At 30.5% G+C, this 19,068-nt stretch overlaps 1 protein-coding gene across 1 annotated transcript in view; it reads left to right on the top strand.

Moving 5' to 3' along the window:
• Positions 1 to 19,068, top strand: part of LOC106478206 (phospholipase ABHD3-like) — a 47,508-nt gene that overhangs the window by 14,950 nt on the left and 13,490 nt on the right. Inside the window, exons 3-6 of the mRNA XM_013938730.2 lie at positions 657 to 833; positions 2,221 to 2,266; positions 6,166 to 6,452; positions 14,925 to 14,979. Of these exons, the coding sequence (XP_013794184.1) occupies positions 657 to 833; positions 2,221 to 2,266; positions 6,166 to 6,452; positions 14,925 to 14,979 (565 nt within the window). The remainder of the gene's footprint in view (positions 1 to 656; positions 834 to 2,220; positions 2,267 to 6,165; positions 6,453 to 14,924; positions 14,980 to 19,068) is intronic.

The raw sequence follows: 19,068 nt of genomic DNA, 5'->3' as shown, positions 1-19,068 counted from the left end.
CATTTGATAAACACGTTTAGATTGAATGGTAATTTATAATCAGTCACAAGAACGTCGAATCTGAATCACTTGAAAAAAACATGGGGGTGCTTAACTTTTTTCCAGGTGTATAATAAAGAAAAATCATAATGGCAAAATGTCATTTACTGATACTTGAAATTTTTTAAAACAATAATTTTGACTTGTTGATTATTTTTGTGACATTAATTGATTTAATTATAATTTTGATAATTGATTGTTCTTCATTACACTAATCAGTGTAATAAGTTAATAAAAGTAATTGCCTAGTTTTATTTGTCACCAAATGTTTAGAATGGATACTCTATGAGAACACATTCTGTGTCCATGACTCTTAATTGAAACCATAACAAATTTGGTATCCATGTATGTTATTTAAAACCAAAAGTAGCACTGACAGTATTAGTGTTTCATATACTGGGCACAATGAAATAATTGAAAGTGTATAATAATTATCTTTCTCAAAAATAATTTTGTCTTAGTGAAAATAAGAAAATGTGTAGGATCATTTAAAACATGTCTGACAAACAGTTTTAATTTAAAAAAAAATGAATTTGTATTTAAAATCTAGGAGAATAGTTTCTTACTTGGTAAAATGACAAACAACATATTGTACTTAATAGTCTTTTGACTTGCAGAGAAATACTAAAGCTTCCAGATGGAGGAATGGTTTCTCTTGATTGGTTGGATAATGGCCCTCCTCACGGAGAAACAATAAATAAACCAATAGCACTTTTTCTACCTGGACTGACTGGCCATAGCCAAACTGAATATGTGAAAAGTTTAGTTCCAGTAGCACATCGACTGGGGTGTAGGTAAGACATGTTGAAGACATTTGAGAAAGAAGTAGGAAAAAATCAAAAAATGTTACTCTGAGCTATAGAAGTGAATTTTAACAATATGGAACATCTTAATATCAATCAACATAATTGAACCTTTAGAACCATTGGTAGGACTTTCAACTTCTTGCTACAATACATTTATATGTAAGAAAGATTAAGATATATAATTTGTGTAACATAGAATCATAATTTACATCATATTCAACATTGATTTTTTTCATCAAGAATAGAAATTGGTGGATAGATAACTTGATTACATTTATCAAATGCAAGTTTCAGTTTTTTGATAGAAATCAGTTTTTTTGTTCATTAAATTGTTAAAGATGAGATTTGTTTTAGTCCATTGAGCAAATAGAGGCAATTGATTGACTCTTGACAAAGATGTTTGAGTGATATGGCTTGGAAATGTTGACAGATAATGTTTTGTAATAGTATTGTAACACCATTAATGTATAATGTGTTGTTCACCAGTAAGATCACCCATCTATGACTTTTTTGTTTCTGCTCTCATGTCTGGTTTATACCTGCTATAAGAATAGGCTGAGCTATATGTTTAAAGCACCCCAAGCACAAAGATGGTATATTTTAGTATCATCTAGTGGTTTTTGCTAACCAGAGTAATTAAAACTGTGCATTTCCATCCTTCAGGTATGTGTGTTAATGTATTTAAAAAAAGTATTGTTTCAATATACTCTTTACTTTATAAGTTTTAAAGGCACAATTTTTTAAGTTACTGGAGTTTTATTAGAACTTTTTTTGTGTTTTAATTCTATTAAAAATAGAATCTTAAAACTCCATGTAATTTAAACATATTTTTGCTCATGGGTGTCTGCAGAAATGTTTCCATGGAGGGTGGGGGCAAAGTCAAAATCAAGAGACAATGGACCCGCCTACAAAGTTTTTGTCATTATAGTCAAGAGAATAGGCAAGCTCCCACGGTCAGATCTGATGGGTTTAATATTTGTAAAATTAGTTTAAGCCATACTACAGACTTGCAGATATATATATACTCCATAATAGTAAATTTTTGTATGTTCTTTTAGATTCTGTACCCTATAGGGTAATTTCACCATGATGGAATATTGTTGTGTCGGTGCTTATGACGTTGATACTTCTCTGGCAGCAGGTTAACTCTGAGCATGCTGTCTCATGGGATATCTGCAAAACAGCATAAGTTTCTTTGTTAACCTTCTGCTTATAATATTGGCACATTTTCAGGACTCAAGGGATATTGGCAAGTGCCCCCACCCCCACAGACTCCCATGTTTGTGCATATAATTTAAACTAATAAGAATTTAAAAAGTACCAATAATTCAATTATTTGGAATTATGAAATATTTATGTTTGAATTAACTTACAGGTGTGTGGTGTTTAACAATCGTGGAATAGGAGGGGTGGATTTATTGGTTAGTAGACTTTACACTTATGGTATTGTATGTTTTACTTTTCCTGTTATTTGTTACTTAAATAGCTTCATATTACCTGATAGTATTCATAATGTTATATATTACTAAATCATATGTTATTAATTTTGTAATCTCTAGATTAAAGACTTTATTCTATTGCCTTCAGAAAGTTCCGTATAATGACCCTGTTGAAAGGGATATCTCGTTATGAAGGGAAAATTAAAGTAATACATTATTAGATGATTATTTTTGAACCATAGTGATGTGAAATGGCCCTAAGTGTATATTAAAACAATGAGTGTGTATTATTTTTAAATAAGACACAACTTCTTTCTTAAGACAGAATTACATTAAGTAAACACTCTGTTAAGTTTTTAATATTAATTTTGCAATTAAAGCCAGGTTGGCAATAAATAAATGCTGAGGCAGTAAAGCAATAACAAATTTATGTACTTTACTAATTAAATTAAAATTGAGTGTGGAAAATAGAGGAATTTGAAGTAAATATCTTCAGAAAAGTTGTGTAATTTTCCATTACTAGTTAATACAAATATTTTAAAATATATTTTCAGACTACAATCTAAAAAAAAGTAGCTTTAAGTTAATAGTTTAGATTTAAAAATAACGAAAACTTATTGATAGATAATGTGGTTTGACGGTTTTGCTTTCAAGTGCAAGTAGCCCTTTGAAGTGTCTAGATTGTTTCTAATACATGTCTAAATAAATTATTAAGTGTGAAGGCATACTAAGTAGAGTTGTTCGTAAGTTAAGTTTTTGGATATGGATATTCATAATAAATTAGAAATCTCTGTAAAAGACCTAAATGCTTTAACTTTACCATGCTTGTTTGTGTCAATTTGACACACCTCTTGTATGGTTTGCTTTATTGCATTGTGATAAGAAGATTACTTGTTGAAATAGTTTGAAAGTTTAAAAGAACTTTGTACATGTTATGTAGCTTCTACAAGTAAAATATTTTGTATATATATATATATATGGTATGTTTTTTCTTAGATTTTTTTCGGATTTTAATTACTGATTTTTGCCTTTCTTTGTTCATTAAAAATTTTCCATGAATTTTTTGTTATGTAATGTCAAAATTTATCTTTCTTTTGATTCAAAAAACGCCCTACACAGATTCACTGTGCTTACTGTCATTGATAAAATAGCTATGTTGTAGGGCTGGCTACTGAACTTATAAAGGGAACCAAACAAGATAGGGATGGAAGTGGACATACCACTTGATCGGCCAATGATCACATAGGAGACTAAGCTGTATCGATTTTACATGGAGAATAAAATTCTACATTACTGGTTTCCACACTGAAAAAACAATTAGAACCAGAATTTTGAATTGTAAAATAGTCTTAAAGTTGTATTCTAAAGTCAACTTAAAGAAAGGTATAATGATGAAAGCTGAGATTCTATTTGAATACCAAGATTTCAATACACAAAGTGAGGAAGCCATAATGTAGGGATTTTCTTCTCCATGTAAAGTTGAAGACAGTTTACTCTACTATGTGATTATTAGCTGATCAAGTGATATGTCCCCTTTTATCCCTGTCTTGTTTGGTTTTTTTTTCAAGTTCAATAGCCAGCCCTACATAACTTTTTTATTTAATGAATTTTTTTTTCCTAATACTAATTTGTCTACTTTTTTTTATTTTTATAAGATGGCGTATATGGGTTACTATGTTATAGAGTGTATTCTAAGGCTTTATAAATTTTTCATAGAATAATAATAAAATAGGTAGTCAATAAATGTGAAGACTGTTTTACTGTATCAAATGATGATAAAATTTATAGTTACTGCTAGAACTAGGTAGATGCTAGGCCTGTTGAAGAAAGATAATGATGAATGAAAATAAGAATTTTTTCATGATGTTAGAAAAACATGTTGGTTCAAGAAGTCTTGATAGAAATAAATAAAAACCCTGTAACCTTGCTATCTTATCGAGGGTTTACGATGAGCAAATTAATTATGAGTTGATGTAAGTATGATTCGCCGGGAAGCAAGCTAGCTTTGTCCTTGGCCACACACGCTAGGTTTTCCACCATTGAAGTTAGGTAATATTTTCGTAAAAATACTAATGCCCGATGAGAATCCACTAAGTTAAATGATTCGTAACGTTCAAAAATTATAAATATTACTGGTCAAGTATCTTAAGTTTTCCGATTGATAGGCGTTATAAAAATCACAGTTATAGCTTTCGAAAGTTTATAGCACACTGATTATAGCAAACTACTAATAGACACTCTTCTCGGTGCATCGCATTAGTTATATTTATAGCCATGGGAAGGTTTTCTAGAAAATTCAGTCTTACATAACAATACTGAGCTACGTTTAAACGTTTAAGTATATACATATATTGTTGATTCTTACTCTTGAGAATCTTCTACAACTTCAGAGAATAGGCAGGAGTTTCGCAATACATATTTAACACTATAAGCTACACATGTTTTAAAATATAAACTTAATCTAAACAGACGTTGATATTCGAATAAATATATAATAACAAATTTGTTACATCACAAACATTAATGATTTTGTTTAGAGCTTGCTAAGATCAACTCAAAATCAAAACTTGATATTTTTATGTATAGAATTAAATAAATAAATGTTTTTTTATTGAATAGATTTTAACTCTTGGTGAACTTAATAATGTACTATAGCTGTAGTACTTTTGAGATTATCTAGCTGCCATACTTAGAGGTTGCTAAAATATAAACCTTCAGTACAGGCCATAAAAGGGTCTTAAATAAATTAAATTAGTTAAACTACTTTTGTCAGAACCGTTAACTAAACAGAAACTCTGTCATTGTAGGTTATCTTCCTGTAGTATTAATGTGATATTTTCAGGTCAAACTGATTAATAATGGGCAATTCAACAAAACATTTATTATGAAGTAATTCTGAGTTATCTGACTTTGAGTTTGAGAAAGAAAGAGTGTATACAACGTAGAACACACAAGGAAAACTAATCCATTTAAACTAAAAAACAATCAGAGGTAAATAAGTGCATAAGATGAAGGTCACCACCTTTACTTGATAGTTCTCTCCATTCTTTCCTAAGAATTGGTTAATGTTACAGTGTAACCTTTAGGAAACTATTACTCTTTACAGAAAGAAGTTAAGCTTCACTTTCCAAACTGTGAGCTAGACCTTCATATACCAAATTCTATAATGCTCTATTCTCAGAATACATACACCACCTATGTCACTGTTGATCAATAAGGGAGGTTATAATTTCACATTACCTAACCTACCATTGGAGGACACTACTGTTTAGTTTCAAACACTCAAAGTGTAACCATACAGCCATCTCTCTCGCAGGCAGACTAGGTATTATCTCAAGGGAATGACAAAGAACAAAGGTAGCTAGAGCAAGTACAATGTAATGACTTTCTTGATCATATGATATGTGAAAATTGTACATACCTAGAATAACTGAAAAATTCTGAAAAAGATAGATTAAAATAAGAAGATAGAAAATGCATGGTAAGCTGCATATTATACTAATGCAATGTGTTGATGATACATTACAAAATTTTAGACTAGAAAAGGAAAGTACAAAACAAATGCTGGAAAGAAAAGTTTATATGTAGCCTTGATTATAATATATGAGAACAATTTTCTTCACTAGATGTGTTTATGAAGACACTGATACCTGAAAAGTTACATTAAAATTTGTGAATATATGCAACAGTTCATGAAGCAAGCACACCATGTAAGTAAAGCTTGCAAAATTATGTTGATGAACAGGTCATAAATTTTTAGAAAGTGCTTCTAAATGTTACCAATATTCATGTTATTGAAAATAAGTACAGATGGGAACTAAAAACTATCTTTCCAGATTATATGTTGTTTACTGAAAAGGCTGTGTTTTTTTTCACTGCAGACTCCAAGAACTTACTGTGCTGCAAATACTGAAGATCTTAGGGAAGTATTGAAAATGATACAAGCCAGATATCCAAACTCTCTGATTTTTGCCACTGGTGTATCATTGGGTGGAATAATTCTTGGTCACTACCTTGAAGAAACAGGTTCTAATTCTGTTATCAGTGCTGCTTTGTTGATATCTGTTGCCTGGGATTGTCATGCTGGTTCTCAAAGTCTTGAAATACCAGGGCTAAACTTGATGTTGAACCATCGGTTAACAAACAGCCTTTGTAGAATGATAAGAGAGTGAGTATTTTCTGATAGTTTATTGATCAGTATTTTATGTGGGCTTATTTTAATATACATTTAACACCATTCCAACAATTATTATTTTTAAAACAGTTGTTTGCAGAACTCGTGATTTTAAGTGTATTTATTAATATTTATAAAAAAGTGTTATTTGAAAGTGCATATATAGCATTTCTGAGTTCAGTGATACTTAAATTTATCTTTTTGTGATCTATAATTAGCCATCTTTACAGTGTTATATTTACTGCTGTAGTTTCAGATCCAGCTACAATAGGTATGAATATCCTCAGAACAGTGCAGCTCTTTATGTACATATTTATCCATCATGGTATTTCTTTGTCAAAAATCTTTGATATTTGTTTTCCTGATTACAACTTTTCTCCCTCCTAGTGTTTTAATATTCCCTTACATTCATTCCTAACCTTTGTCACCTTCCCTTGAAAATTTGCTTTCTCAAAGTAATCACGCTTTTTATCAAGCTCTCTGCTTTTATAGTCCAACATTTATATCAACATTGCTTAGTTTACTGACTGTTCTTCATACATTTGTACCAGACCAGTCAGGCTTTTTTTTTTTATGTTGCTTATTAATGGAGGCTTATCACTTTATTTTTTTAATAGATATAAGGTGTATATATGTAATATAAAATAGTAATTGCTTGTAGTGTTTGTATGACTTCAGAGTTTCAGAAGACATTGATTTTTATCTGTCTACTCAATCTTTGTTTTTGTTGATTGCTGAAATCTGTGTTTGTTGTTATCCAGTCTTGTGCATCTTGCAAGTTATTTCACTCTGCCATCTGTGATAAAGCACAGAAAAAAGTAACCAACATACTTTTGGAGGTTAGACTTTCATTCTTCAAAGGTGGAATAGGTCAAGAAAGATGTCTTTATTTTGCAGATTTCAAATGTAATTAGCATTTCAAATCTGTGTTTTATTTACTTTTCACCATATTAAAATTTATTTGCTTCCCTCACTTCTTTAACACATACATGTATATGCCATAGGATGACATTTTGTAAACCATTCCATTGTAATGATATTTACTGAATTCGCACAACTTGTACTTATTTATAGCCTAGGAACTTCTTGCCTATTCTCTGTATGTTGTGTAACTGAGTAAAATTATTGCCTAGTGTGTCTGTAAGTTATTTCTTCTGTGGGCATCTTGAAATGCAAAATCAGGCAGGAACTAGAGGTAGTTTTAACTAGCTTCTTTTTCACAAGCCAAACAGTTCAAAATTGGGGATGGCTAGGTGCAGATAACTCTTGTGTAGCTTTGTGAAAATATTTGTACACAAACAAATTTTACAGTAGTAGTTGCACATTGCTATTTCTTCTATTTTAACATACTTGTACAGATTTGTTTAACTTTATTTTGAAAATCAGACTTGATCAAGTAATTTCCCTCAAAAAGTATACTTTGAGAGTTTAGATGATCATAAAATATGTATATTCTTATTGTACGAGTGTATATCTCTTTCTTTCTCTCTCTGAATCTTTAGCTTTTGTTCCACTTAAAAACATGTTGGATGATGTATGCATGTGAACTACTCTAATAAATCTAGTGTTTTTCCATTAAGAGGCCTCTTTCTATGGTAATCCAATTATGTCATTTTGTTATTAACATCCGCCAACTTCCATGTTCCTCCTTGTAACATTCATAGCTTCCACATGCCAGAGAAAGCAGAAAAAAGAGTGAATTTTATTATGCATTCCCAGACCAGGAAACATCAGGGAATTTAATTTTACAGACAGAAACTGGTAAAAGTCAGTGAACTTTATGTGATTCAGTATTGCTTCAAGCACACTGATGGTAAAAAGAAAATTATCATTGTGTGAAAAACTTGCATACAGGATAATTATGACACTTAGCATGTTATATGTATTTTATTTATAAACACTGTTTTGTCTACATTGAACAAAAAGATTATTATTAATTGTCATGGGATATGAAGGCAGCTGTAATAGATTACATAAACAGTAGCTAGGCTCCTACCTAAATTGAGTGTAAAGACTTTGTCTCATTTTTTATAAATGTCATGGTCCTCATGGAGGATCATTTTATTACTGTTTAAAAGACCTTAACAAATCATTATTCAGAAATAGGCTGTTTCAATTAAATAAGTTATTTTGATCTTACACATTTTAGTACATTGATAAAACAGTACCCATATCAGTATTTATAGAAGAAACACTCAATACCTTGGGTATATTACATCACTGAAATATTTGTATGGGAAAGATTAGAAAGATGTCACAATGAAAACAAAGAGTTTAATTATCTTGTTAAAGCTTGACATTTCAAAGATCTACACAGTTTGGTGTTTTTGAATCTATTTCGTCTTTGTACTTATATTTATTTACTTAATTATAATAATTATATAAAATAATAATTACCACAAACTTTGTTTGAATTCATTATAAAACAAAATATACCTTATTAAGCATTACCTATAGCACACATTACAGATTGGACAGGGGTTGTTAACGGGTGTTATTTCCAAGAGACAGGTAGAATATTACCAGTGACAGTTAGGGAAAACTCGTATTAAGCAAAATATGAATGGGATTGTGTCAAGTTTTTATAGGGCTGGATTCTGTACAGTAGGTGTCTATGATTTGTTGACTATAAATTTTAATAATAAATGGACAGCATACAATCCACTTGTTTTAAAATAATATATATATTCAAAACAAGTCTAACATATGTACAAAATTTCATGACATTATTGTTTACCACAGTTGAATATAGAGTTTTAAATAATTCTCTTTTCATCAAAAGTCCACAAAGGCTGGTTCAGTTAATTTTGAACTCAATTGATAAGATGAATTATTTCTTCTCTTTTATCACAATACAATCGCCCCCCAGTGGCACAGCAGTATATCTGCAGACTTACAGTGCTAGAAACTGGATTTCAATACTCATGATGGGCAGAGCACAGATACCTCAATGTGTAGCTTTGTGCTTAACTTTAAATAAACACAATACAATCAGTCGTAAGTTCACTTGCATTACCTTGTGAGTTACCACAGTTGTATCCAGAGCTTTAAATAATTCTCTTTTTTTTTTGTCAAATGTCCACATAGGTTGGTTCAGTTACTTTAGAACACAACTGACAAGACAAATTCTTCTTCTCTATCTCTGTTGTTACAATATAAGCTGTGGTACTTCCACTTTAGAAATTGCCTGTTATGGCTAAACTGACAATAATGCAGTCTAACATAACTTTTTTCACTTTTACTTTCACTTACTTCCTCTGTATCTGCACGTATTTATAACATTCAACAGAAAAATCTAGAAATATCTAGCCTTCTATTAACGATATTAAACATAACGACAAAGACTTAGAAGGTTCGAGTAAGATGACATCAACAGTATTACAAAAGCTTAGTACAACAATTAAACTACATGCACAATGTACAACTCGTACAGAGTTACCTAACGAAACTTACCATAACTATTGCTTTTAAAATACCTTTTAACACTGTTGTTATGAAAATTAAATAATCATTAAATATTAAATCACTAAATAAATACTCTTAAACTGAACAGTCTTGTATATCCAACAGAATGTATATCAGAATATGAGGATAACAAGTTTCAACGAAAACTAAGTTTAAAATATTGAAATATAGAATATTTCACTGACAATTACTAATAATATGGCATGTGTAAAGATTTTCGAGAATATGGCAATACTTGGGACTATCGAGGCTAGTAGCGAACAAAAATTTGTGCATATATAGGGCAATATAAGTTGAGAAGAGGTAAGTATCTGTCGGAAAATGTTAACCTTAATGCCTCGGATATTGGAGTAATAGTTTAGGAAAATTTACTGTTAGTTAAACAACAAACAAAATGTTAGGGATAGTAAAGAATATAGACTGAAGGTGCTAATCATTTACTGGTATGACCATGATATCTGCAGACACAATCTGTATGGATAATGCCTTCACTGGCCCCTCCACCTTATCAATGTGGGATTCTAGCTGTTTTGTGAAAAGAAATAAGTATGTTTTGGAAGTTAACATTTTCTTAAATCGAAAATGTATTTCCAATAATTCTTACCTTCTCTCACCCTTCCTCCCCACCAAGAGCAGGTGTTAGAGACTGTAGATTGAGTCAGTCTCAAAAAAGTAATAACATTATCTGATTAGGTGCTTATATACAGTACCATCATAGAGAGTGCATTGACATAGGTAGAGAGTGTCATGAGACAAATATTGCCAAGGGCAATTAAGTGTGGTATAAAAGATTATAGCAAGAGAGAAAAAAATCAGACCAATGCTTAGATGGACAAAGGAAAAAACCATTGCAGTCGAGTAATAGCTGTAGCATAAGGTAAGTATTACTGGATATATATTTTCAATTTAAGAAAATGTTAACTTCAAAAATATTCAATAATTTTAGTATAGATTAACTTGAAATTCATAGTTTCAAAGCATGTCCAAAAATAATATAATGTACTCTGGAACAGTGGATGCCTTTTTTAATATGTATGATTGTTTTATAAATATCAGAAATATGAGTTACCGGCTAGCAACTGAAATATTTATACTATACATATTTGTGCATGTATGCACATCATAAATTATTGCTTTAAAAATATTTATGTACAAAAAGCACACTCATTAAAGAACATTCCATTTTGCAACCATAAACATGTTTCTTTTGTATTCAAAGTTGAAACATAATAATCACAAATATTAAAACCTGTAGTGTTATTTATACTGTGATGCCATTTTTGTGATTTAAATTAAAATTTAGAAATGTGATTGGTATGCACAATCATAAACAAGTGGATAAACTTTTTCATTTTATGTTCTGATAATTAACAGTATATGATTAATGTCTTGCAGTTTCACATACTATTATGGATAATAGTTCATTGGTACATTACCATTACAAACATAGATCAAATGGTCAGGGAATAACATTTTTCTCAGGAAAAGGTGTGGGAAATTCAGGAAATTTCATTTTGCTTAAAGTGGGAGAACTATGAACATAGTTTTACAATGTATTTTTCTTGTGTGCCAATATACACTAAATGTTCAGTCTCTCTGGCCATAATATTGATAAAAGGTAAGATTTATATATATTGATAGTTACTGTAACGTGACCAGCTACAGTAGTAGATGGTATTGCAGCTATAAAAAATAGCAGATTTGAATATAAATAAGTTGTTTGTCTGAATTGGTTATTACATGGTCATTTGTTAGTAACATAGGAAAACAGAATTTGGTGACTTCACATGAACTCCTCGTGTTTTTGATTCTGCATCCAAATCCACCAAATAACGTTTTTTGTGTTTGAAAGTAATAATAATTTGTTTAACTGAGTCTAAAACTCAACTTTTCAATTGCTGTCAGGAACAATAGAAGCACTTTTGCACATGTGCAATGAGAGCCCTTTGTGTAGTTCACTTCCAATTATCAAAGCACTTTTTGATACTGTTACTAGAGCAAGATTATTGCTTTGATTTTCTATATTCACTCATGTTGTGTATTTATTTCAGTCAAATTTTACCAAATCAACCACTCAAAATGGTTAATTATGTTCACAGCTGGCATTTTTGTGAAATTTTTTTGTTCATTCAGAAACGCTGATAGTCACTGGCCTCAGAAGCACATGGTCATCCACAGTTTTCTAAGACTTACAGTGGTCCACATCACTGAGCGTCTGTAAGATTGGAAGCTGCAGCATTTCCTCCTTTTTCATAGGAACATCCCTGTCTTTAAAATATTTCTCAAAGTCCTTTCAAGTCCTCTTCAGTGTTTGATTAGACATGTTGGTGATTTGAAATATCATTGTTGCAAGCTGATAAGCACAGTAGTCATCAAGCATACATACTGTATATGTATATGCACACGAATATACTCAAATGAAAATGCCCCATTATCATTATGCCCCAATGACCATCTGGCTAAGGTATTCTGCACATGCATGCCTGTGCATTGTGGATTGATCGTGGAAAGTATTCTGTGAGGTTTAATAACACAATATTTATTTATTTTTTCTTGAATTAAATTACTCGTTCAGAAGAACTGACGAACCAGAAAACTAGTCTTATTATTCCCTTATTGGGACAATTAACTACACAGTAAATGGAAAAGATTATATATATTGGCAATTCCAAGAACTTAACAGCGAAAGTAAATAAGAATAGATAACCACACTATCTACGATATCCATTGCCTAACAGTGTGGCCTTGTTGACAAAAATGAAACTTCATATGTTTAAGTACAAAATGATTTAACTAAGCCTTCCTCATCTTCTTCCATTTCTTTTCCTATCATATTGCAACATCATAATTCAATTAAAGTATAAGATGATAAAGCAAGCTTTAAAAAAAAATCTGGATTGCAATTGTGATGGAATTTGTTCATAAACATCTCCTAACAACAAGTCACCAAGCTAAACTTTTACCAGTCTGTTCCAATCTCTGTGTGAGTATCCACTGAACTGGTAGTCCAATTGGCTCAAAGTTGAAAAGAACAGAAAAGGAGCTTTCACGACTTATTGAAGCTGAGATATAGACAATTACATTACACCATGACAGCTGAAGTTGAGAAACAGTGATTGGCTAAAAACTGGTAATAATACACCTTTATTCAAGTTACAAGATCAAATTAGCATTGTTTTGTTCAAAAATATTACAACTCTCTTCCTAGGAGGCTATGAGTGCCATATTATGCTCAGAAGAAATTCAGGGAATTCAAAAACAATAATGATTTTGTTTGAATAGTTTCTGAAATTGACACAAAATCAAAATTTATTATTTTTATTTTATTTTTATCTATAAAATTAAATAACCTTTTAATTTAGTAAATTTCCAAAATGAAGCATATTGTTTTCCAAATGTGTGGAAGAATGAATACAAGTTTATTTTCTATACTTTTTTTAGTACGATGGTACAGTTTTGATCTTGAGGTGGAATGCACCTATCCAGACATAAGAGTTAGCTTAGGAGTTTGTCTTCCATACATAATCTACAATTATTGAAAATCTCCTGTGCCAATACTTTAGCTTATACATCTCATGATGTATGCTAATAAACAGTGTACTGAGTTAGCTGACAAACGTCTGCTGTCAACTCATGTTGATATTTGACTTTTATGATTTTCATATTTTTTAACTACTTGAAAATAATATAACTGCTGAACTAAAACAAAAGTTTTCAACCTGTTTCCCTCAAAATGCATGCAAGACAACTGCTTTTCAAAAGAGAACATACATTTTTACCACTCCAGTTATTGTTACTTCATTGTCTTAAAATGTGGCACACCCCCTGGAAGCCGGAAGCAAAAGGCACAAGATAGTGCATACTGACTGTAATTAACATGTATATCTACCACATTTGAATCAAAATGAATTCAATAGGCCAACGAACAAAAGAACTTTGAGGAAACTACAGTAACCAGTTTTGGCCTCCTGATGAGCTAAAATGTACAGAGTTTGGAAGAAAATTCTGAGCAAAAATTGGACTGTATGGTCATCTTCAAGCCCATAGACACTTAAATGAGGCAAAATAATGGGAGATGGAAATATCTGACTGTTATACTCAATTACAACAGGCAACCATCATATTTTTTACTTCATTTTGTATGTACTTATAGATTTCTCCTATGCAAGCAAAACACACCTACAAATAATAATATTCCTTTGAAGGTAAATATTCTAATTTAACAGCGAGAGAGGTCCTCATGACAGGAGAGATCAGAATCTCCTGTATTAGCCTTAAAATAAATACCGGGTTGTCATATCATGTATATTTCGTAATGAATGTCCATTGTACTCCTTCATTCAAATACAGTACTCATCATATTAGCATATTAACCCAGCCTTTGTTTGTGAGAACTTTTGTGCCATTCTTTCTTTTATGTGCTTTCAGGTTATGTATCTTTTAGTTCAGTTTTATAGATTTTTCTATGGTATTCATGGACTTTGAAGTTAAGTCTATTATGGGATCATGATAAAGGTCCTCTGATTACCTTCTGTTAAGCAAGAGTGTGCATAAAAAATGTGAAGAAATGTGTGCTATATTTATTCTACACATGAGATAGTATAAAACTTAGTGATTGTTTTAACTTTATCATTCAGACAATTCACAGCCTTATTATCTAACTTCTCCATTAAGTCTTAAACAAGAAACCTTCCACAAAATTATCAAATATTTGTCATGTTCTCTCATGGTTGAATACCAAATATTGTACACTTAATAATTATAGTTGAGGAAGCAAATAAATTGTAGGTGAATGCAATGTTTTATGTGTTTAAAAAAATGGTGAAATACATAATCTGTAATATGATTCTTTGAAAAATAACAAGAAAAACATATTGGGTAAGCTGAAACTATTACTGTGTATAACATAATTGTTATTAAAACTTCTTATTTACTATTACTACAAACTGTGTCTTCTCATCCTTACATTACTTTTATTTGGCATCCTTTCTTTTTGTAAAGGCACAAAAACAAATTTGAGATAGAAGCACAACTGAATATGGACCATGTGCTGCAGGTAGGAATTATTTCTGTTGCTTTTTTGATATTTTTACTTTCAGTATGTGAGGAAATCTGTCCTGAAATCTAAACTACAGTTTTAGCATTTTCAACTTTGACCATAAGAAACATTTAACCAACATTTAACTTGTCTCTAGGATATATTAGAACAAGAAACAGAGCATTATGAAACTGAGTTAAAAACTAACAATACCTCACAATTCTAAGCATGATTTTTCTACTTTGAATGATTATTTTAACTTAGAGCTTAAAGTTTGAAAATTACTATATTCAGGAACATTTTATGCTGTAGTGCTAATAACAAACTGAAATATTTTAACATATTGTCTGTCATTTGGTAAACAGTGCCAGTTTATCAGAAAATTCTAATACTGATATAGCATATTCATGTGGCTATTTAGAGCAATGAAGATTAACATTCATTGTAATTATATTTAAGGATGGCACATTTGGTATATATCAAATCAAAGATTCTCCTTTTGGCTATAGCTAAAAATAATTATTTTTATATGTGTGTCTAGAAACACTGATGTTAGCAAAAGTATGAAACAATGTGACAAATTTATCTTAAATTAAAATTTTACTGAAACATAATTAAGAAAAATCATTGAATACTAAAATTCAACAGTTTATCAGCAGTTGGTATGATAATGCTTGAAATAGTGACAGATTGGTAGTTTTGACTTGTCAACTTTAGATGATTGTACATGTTTTTAGTACTTTTTTGCTTGCTTGTATAGAGAAGATTTTAAATAATGGAAGGAATTTCAGTTGGATTATCTTTTTTAGCATATAAGAATATAACCATGAAATAAAGCATCTATTTGATCTTTCTTTGTTTTTGCTGCTGAACATTATTGAATTATGTGTATTTATGACAAGTAAGATCAGGCTACCCTTTTTAGAAAATACACAACACAAGTTATTTTTCAGTCTGTATGTAATAAAACCTGTCCCATTAATAGGTAACAAGTCCAACAAATGGTCTGTTGGGACGTAAGTGTCCATTTTTTAACTGGAAAATGTTGAAAAAAAAATCTTCTATAAGTATGATTTATACAGTTCTTGAAAATGTAACTATTGAAAAACTTTATGCCAAAAATCTAGCACTCGGGCTACATTCTGTCATATTTTTTCACCTTGATGAAGATGACTACTGTTTTTCACATGTGTTCTCCTTTACCAGAATATATTGTACCTAGAATAAAAAGGCAAAAAGCAAACAAATTGTAAGAAGGTTTTTCCTTCTGCTGCCAACTTTGTTTACCATCCATTCTAAAAATACAAATATGAAACTCATCACTGAAATGCATATCACCTCTGTATATTAGCAAAGACAGATGTAGAAATTTATGTGATCTCCTTTATATTTCTATAGTACATCCAGCTATAGCAGGCTAATAAGAATAGTTATTTTGTATTAGACTACTTCCACAGATCATAAATGTAAACTTTCATAATAATGTAGCATTTAAAAGCACAAAGCATATTTAATAAGTTGAATGAAAATGGTGATCTCCTTTACCCATTCTATGAACTCCTTTACATGCATCTCACCATATCCCCAATTATGTAATTTTATAAATACACCCATATTTATTGCTCACAGATTTAGGTTTGTAATTTATCAGTCATTTAAACCTAAAACTACCACCACTTGCACCATTTGAATGTTAGTTATACAGTTAGAGATACATATCTGTTATGCAATCCCATTTTCAAGAATGGTTCTTGCACGAAAATGAGTTGATTTGGACCTATACATTTCAAATCCACCCTACAATAAATCATCTGCACATGGTGGAAACTAAATATGGCAGGAAAAGCATTGTGCATCTATATATTCCCCTCAGAAGCAAAACTGAAGTAAAGAGAACGTGTTAAGGAGTTCATGCAATTTTGTGTTCAGTGATTTTTTATTGAAGAATGCAACTTACTATTACCCTTTCAGTTATTGATAACAACAAATTTCTTGGCTGTTGTGTATAATGATATAACAAAATGACATAATTTGAGTATCTACACCAGATATATACATAGAAAGGAGATCACTCACATGCTTAAAAAACTAATTTTATTACAAGCTCCAAATGGACATGCCCAAAATATCTCTTGATATCCTGTGTTTGGGGTATGATCAAATCAAATTATACACTTCCCAGCTTGATTTTAGACTCTAATCTTTTTATTTACTCAAACTTTGTAATTATTGTCTTGAAAATAAACAACCAATTGATCACAGCAACGTGTTATTTTGGATATTTTTGTATGTGAAAACTAATGGGTCAATCAGCTAATAACAAATTTTCAAAACATAAGTGTTTACTAATTAATCACAATAAAGGCTTGAGTCATACTTACAATTTTTGTTTTGTGTTATTGCTTTGAAATTAAATTTTTCTGCTGGCAACATGCTACTTTTAACACTCCACCATTGTTTATTTCCTTGGTTTGCTGGAAAAACTTAACACAAACTCAACATACTTTATATGTTTGGAAAGCTCTGTCCATCGTCTATCATTTAGAAATTATTATATGTTTGTGTAAGGTATGTACTCAGAGAAATTTGCCACAGAACACTAGTGATATCAAACTGGACACTTAGGAAATCCTGGCCCATAAGTGTTAACCATGTAAATAATAGCTCGTAAATGAAGGTACCTAAATTGGCTTCAGCCATATTGATGCTATACTTTATATTCTTGTGTTAAATTTTCTCATTTTGTGCTTATATATTCATATCTTTGTCTGTATTTGATGCTCTTCACTTTGCCCATTGTTATATATTTGTCAGTAGAATAGCCTGCTGTTTGCCCAATGGTGATGGGGATCTATAAAACAACACTGATTTATTGAGACACTATCTAAACAAGACACTAAATTATTATTATCTAGATAAAATTTGACTTTCTTTTATAATGTCCACACAGTTACAGATAACATGCTTTGATATTATTATGAGATTTATTTGCACACTTTTGTCATATAAACTAAATAAACAGACTCGCAAATAAATTTAACTGTACCACATTTTTGAAATTTTGTAACTTGTTATTTGAACATTGTAACAGAAGCAAACAATGCACTTTTGACAGATTATGTAAAGTCTTTAATATTTGGACAATACTTAAAAAGTTCCCATTGTAATGTTGTCAATCTTGTAAAGCATTTTGGCAAAATTTTTTTTGTTGCATTTGATGTATCTCATCAGTAAGTTTTTGAAAAAGCTTTGTTTCTAGAGAAACAAATGTTGGTAACATATTAGTACATAATAATATTAACTATACTCTCCTTTTTTTTTCCTGCAGTAGGTCTTAAAAAGAATACATATTGTAATGAATGTACTTTAATAATCCATATGCATAAAATTAAAATATAATAATATATTCAAATTTAAAACCATCTGCCAATTGCTCTTTGCTGTTGCATCCCTTGTTTCATTATACATTATAACTTTAAAGATATTGTTACGTATTACAATCTCAAATAGCCTAAAACTGAATGAAAATTGTACTTTGGACTTAGTAGTTAAATAAATGCTGATATGTATCCAATTTATGATATTTGCCAACAAGACTAAAATACACAGTTTTCTTTTTTAAAACAAATATATTTTAATATACAACCAAAATTACAATTTATAATAACAGTTATTACAAATAGTTATTACAAAGAATGTTTTATATACAACAGTTTTACAAATTTACATGCACTCTAAAGTCTTCTTTCTAGTCTGGATCTTCCTTAATATCTTATCGAGGGTTCATAATGAGTGAGTAAATTTCGAGTTGACATAGGTACAATTCACTTATTAGGGAGCTAGCTAGCTCTGTGGTCTTCATTGATCCCATGCCAATTTTTTCCCAATATTTTCGCAACAGTATTAATGTCCAATGTGAATCTACTCAAGTTAAATAGTTTGTAGTGTTCGAAATTTATAAATGTTCCTGGTCAAATATCTGAAGTGTCCCAATTAAGAAGCAGGATATAACAATCACAGTTATAACTTCTAAAGTTTATAGCACACTAACTATAGCAAAGCAATAATAGATACTCTTTTTTTTTCTCTTTTTTTTGGCGCATTGCA

Source organism: Limulus polyphemus, unplaced genomic scaffold (assembly GCF_000517525.1).
Source record: "Limulus polyphemus unplaced genomic scaffold, Limulus_polyphemus-2.1.2 Scaffold189, whole genome shotgun sequence".
NCBI classification, from domain to species: domain Eukaryota; kingdom Metazoa; phylum Arthropoda; class Merostomata; order Xiphosura; family Limulidae; genus Limulus; species Limulus polyphemus.
The sequence above is the reverse complement of the archived record's forward strand: the minus strand, read 5'-3'. Positions and strand labels throughout refer to the sequence as shown.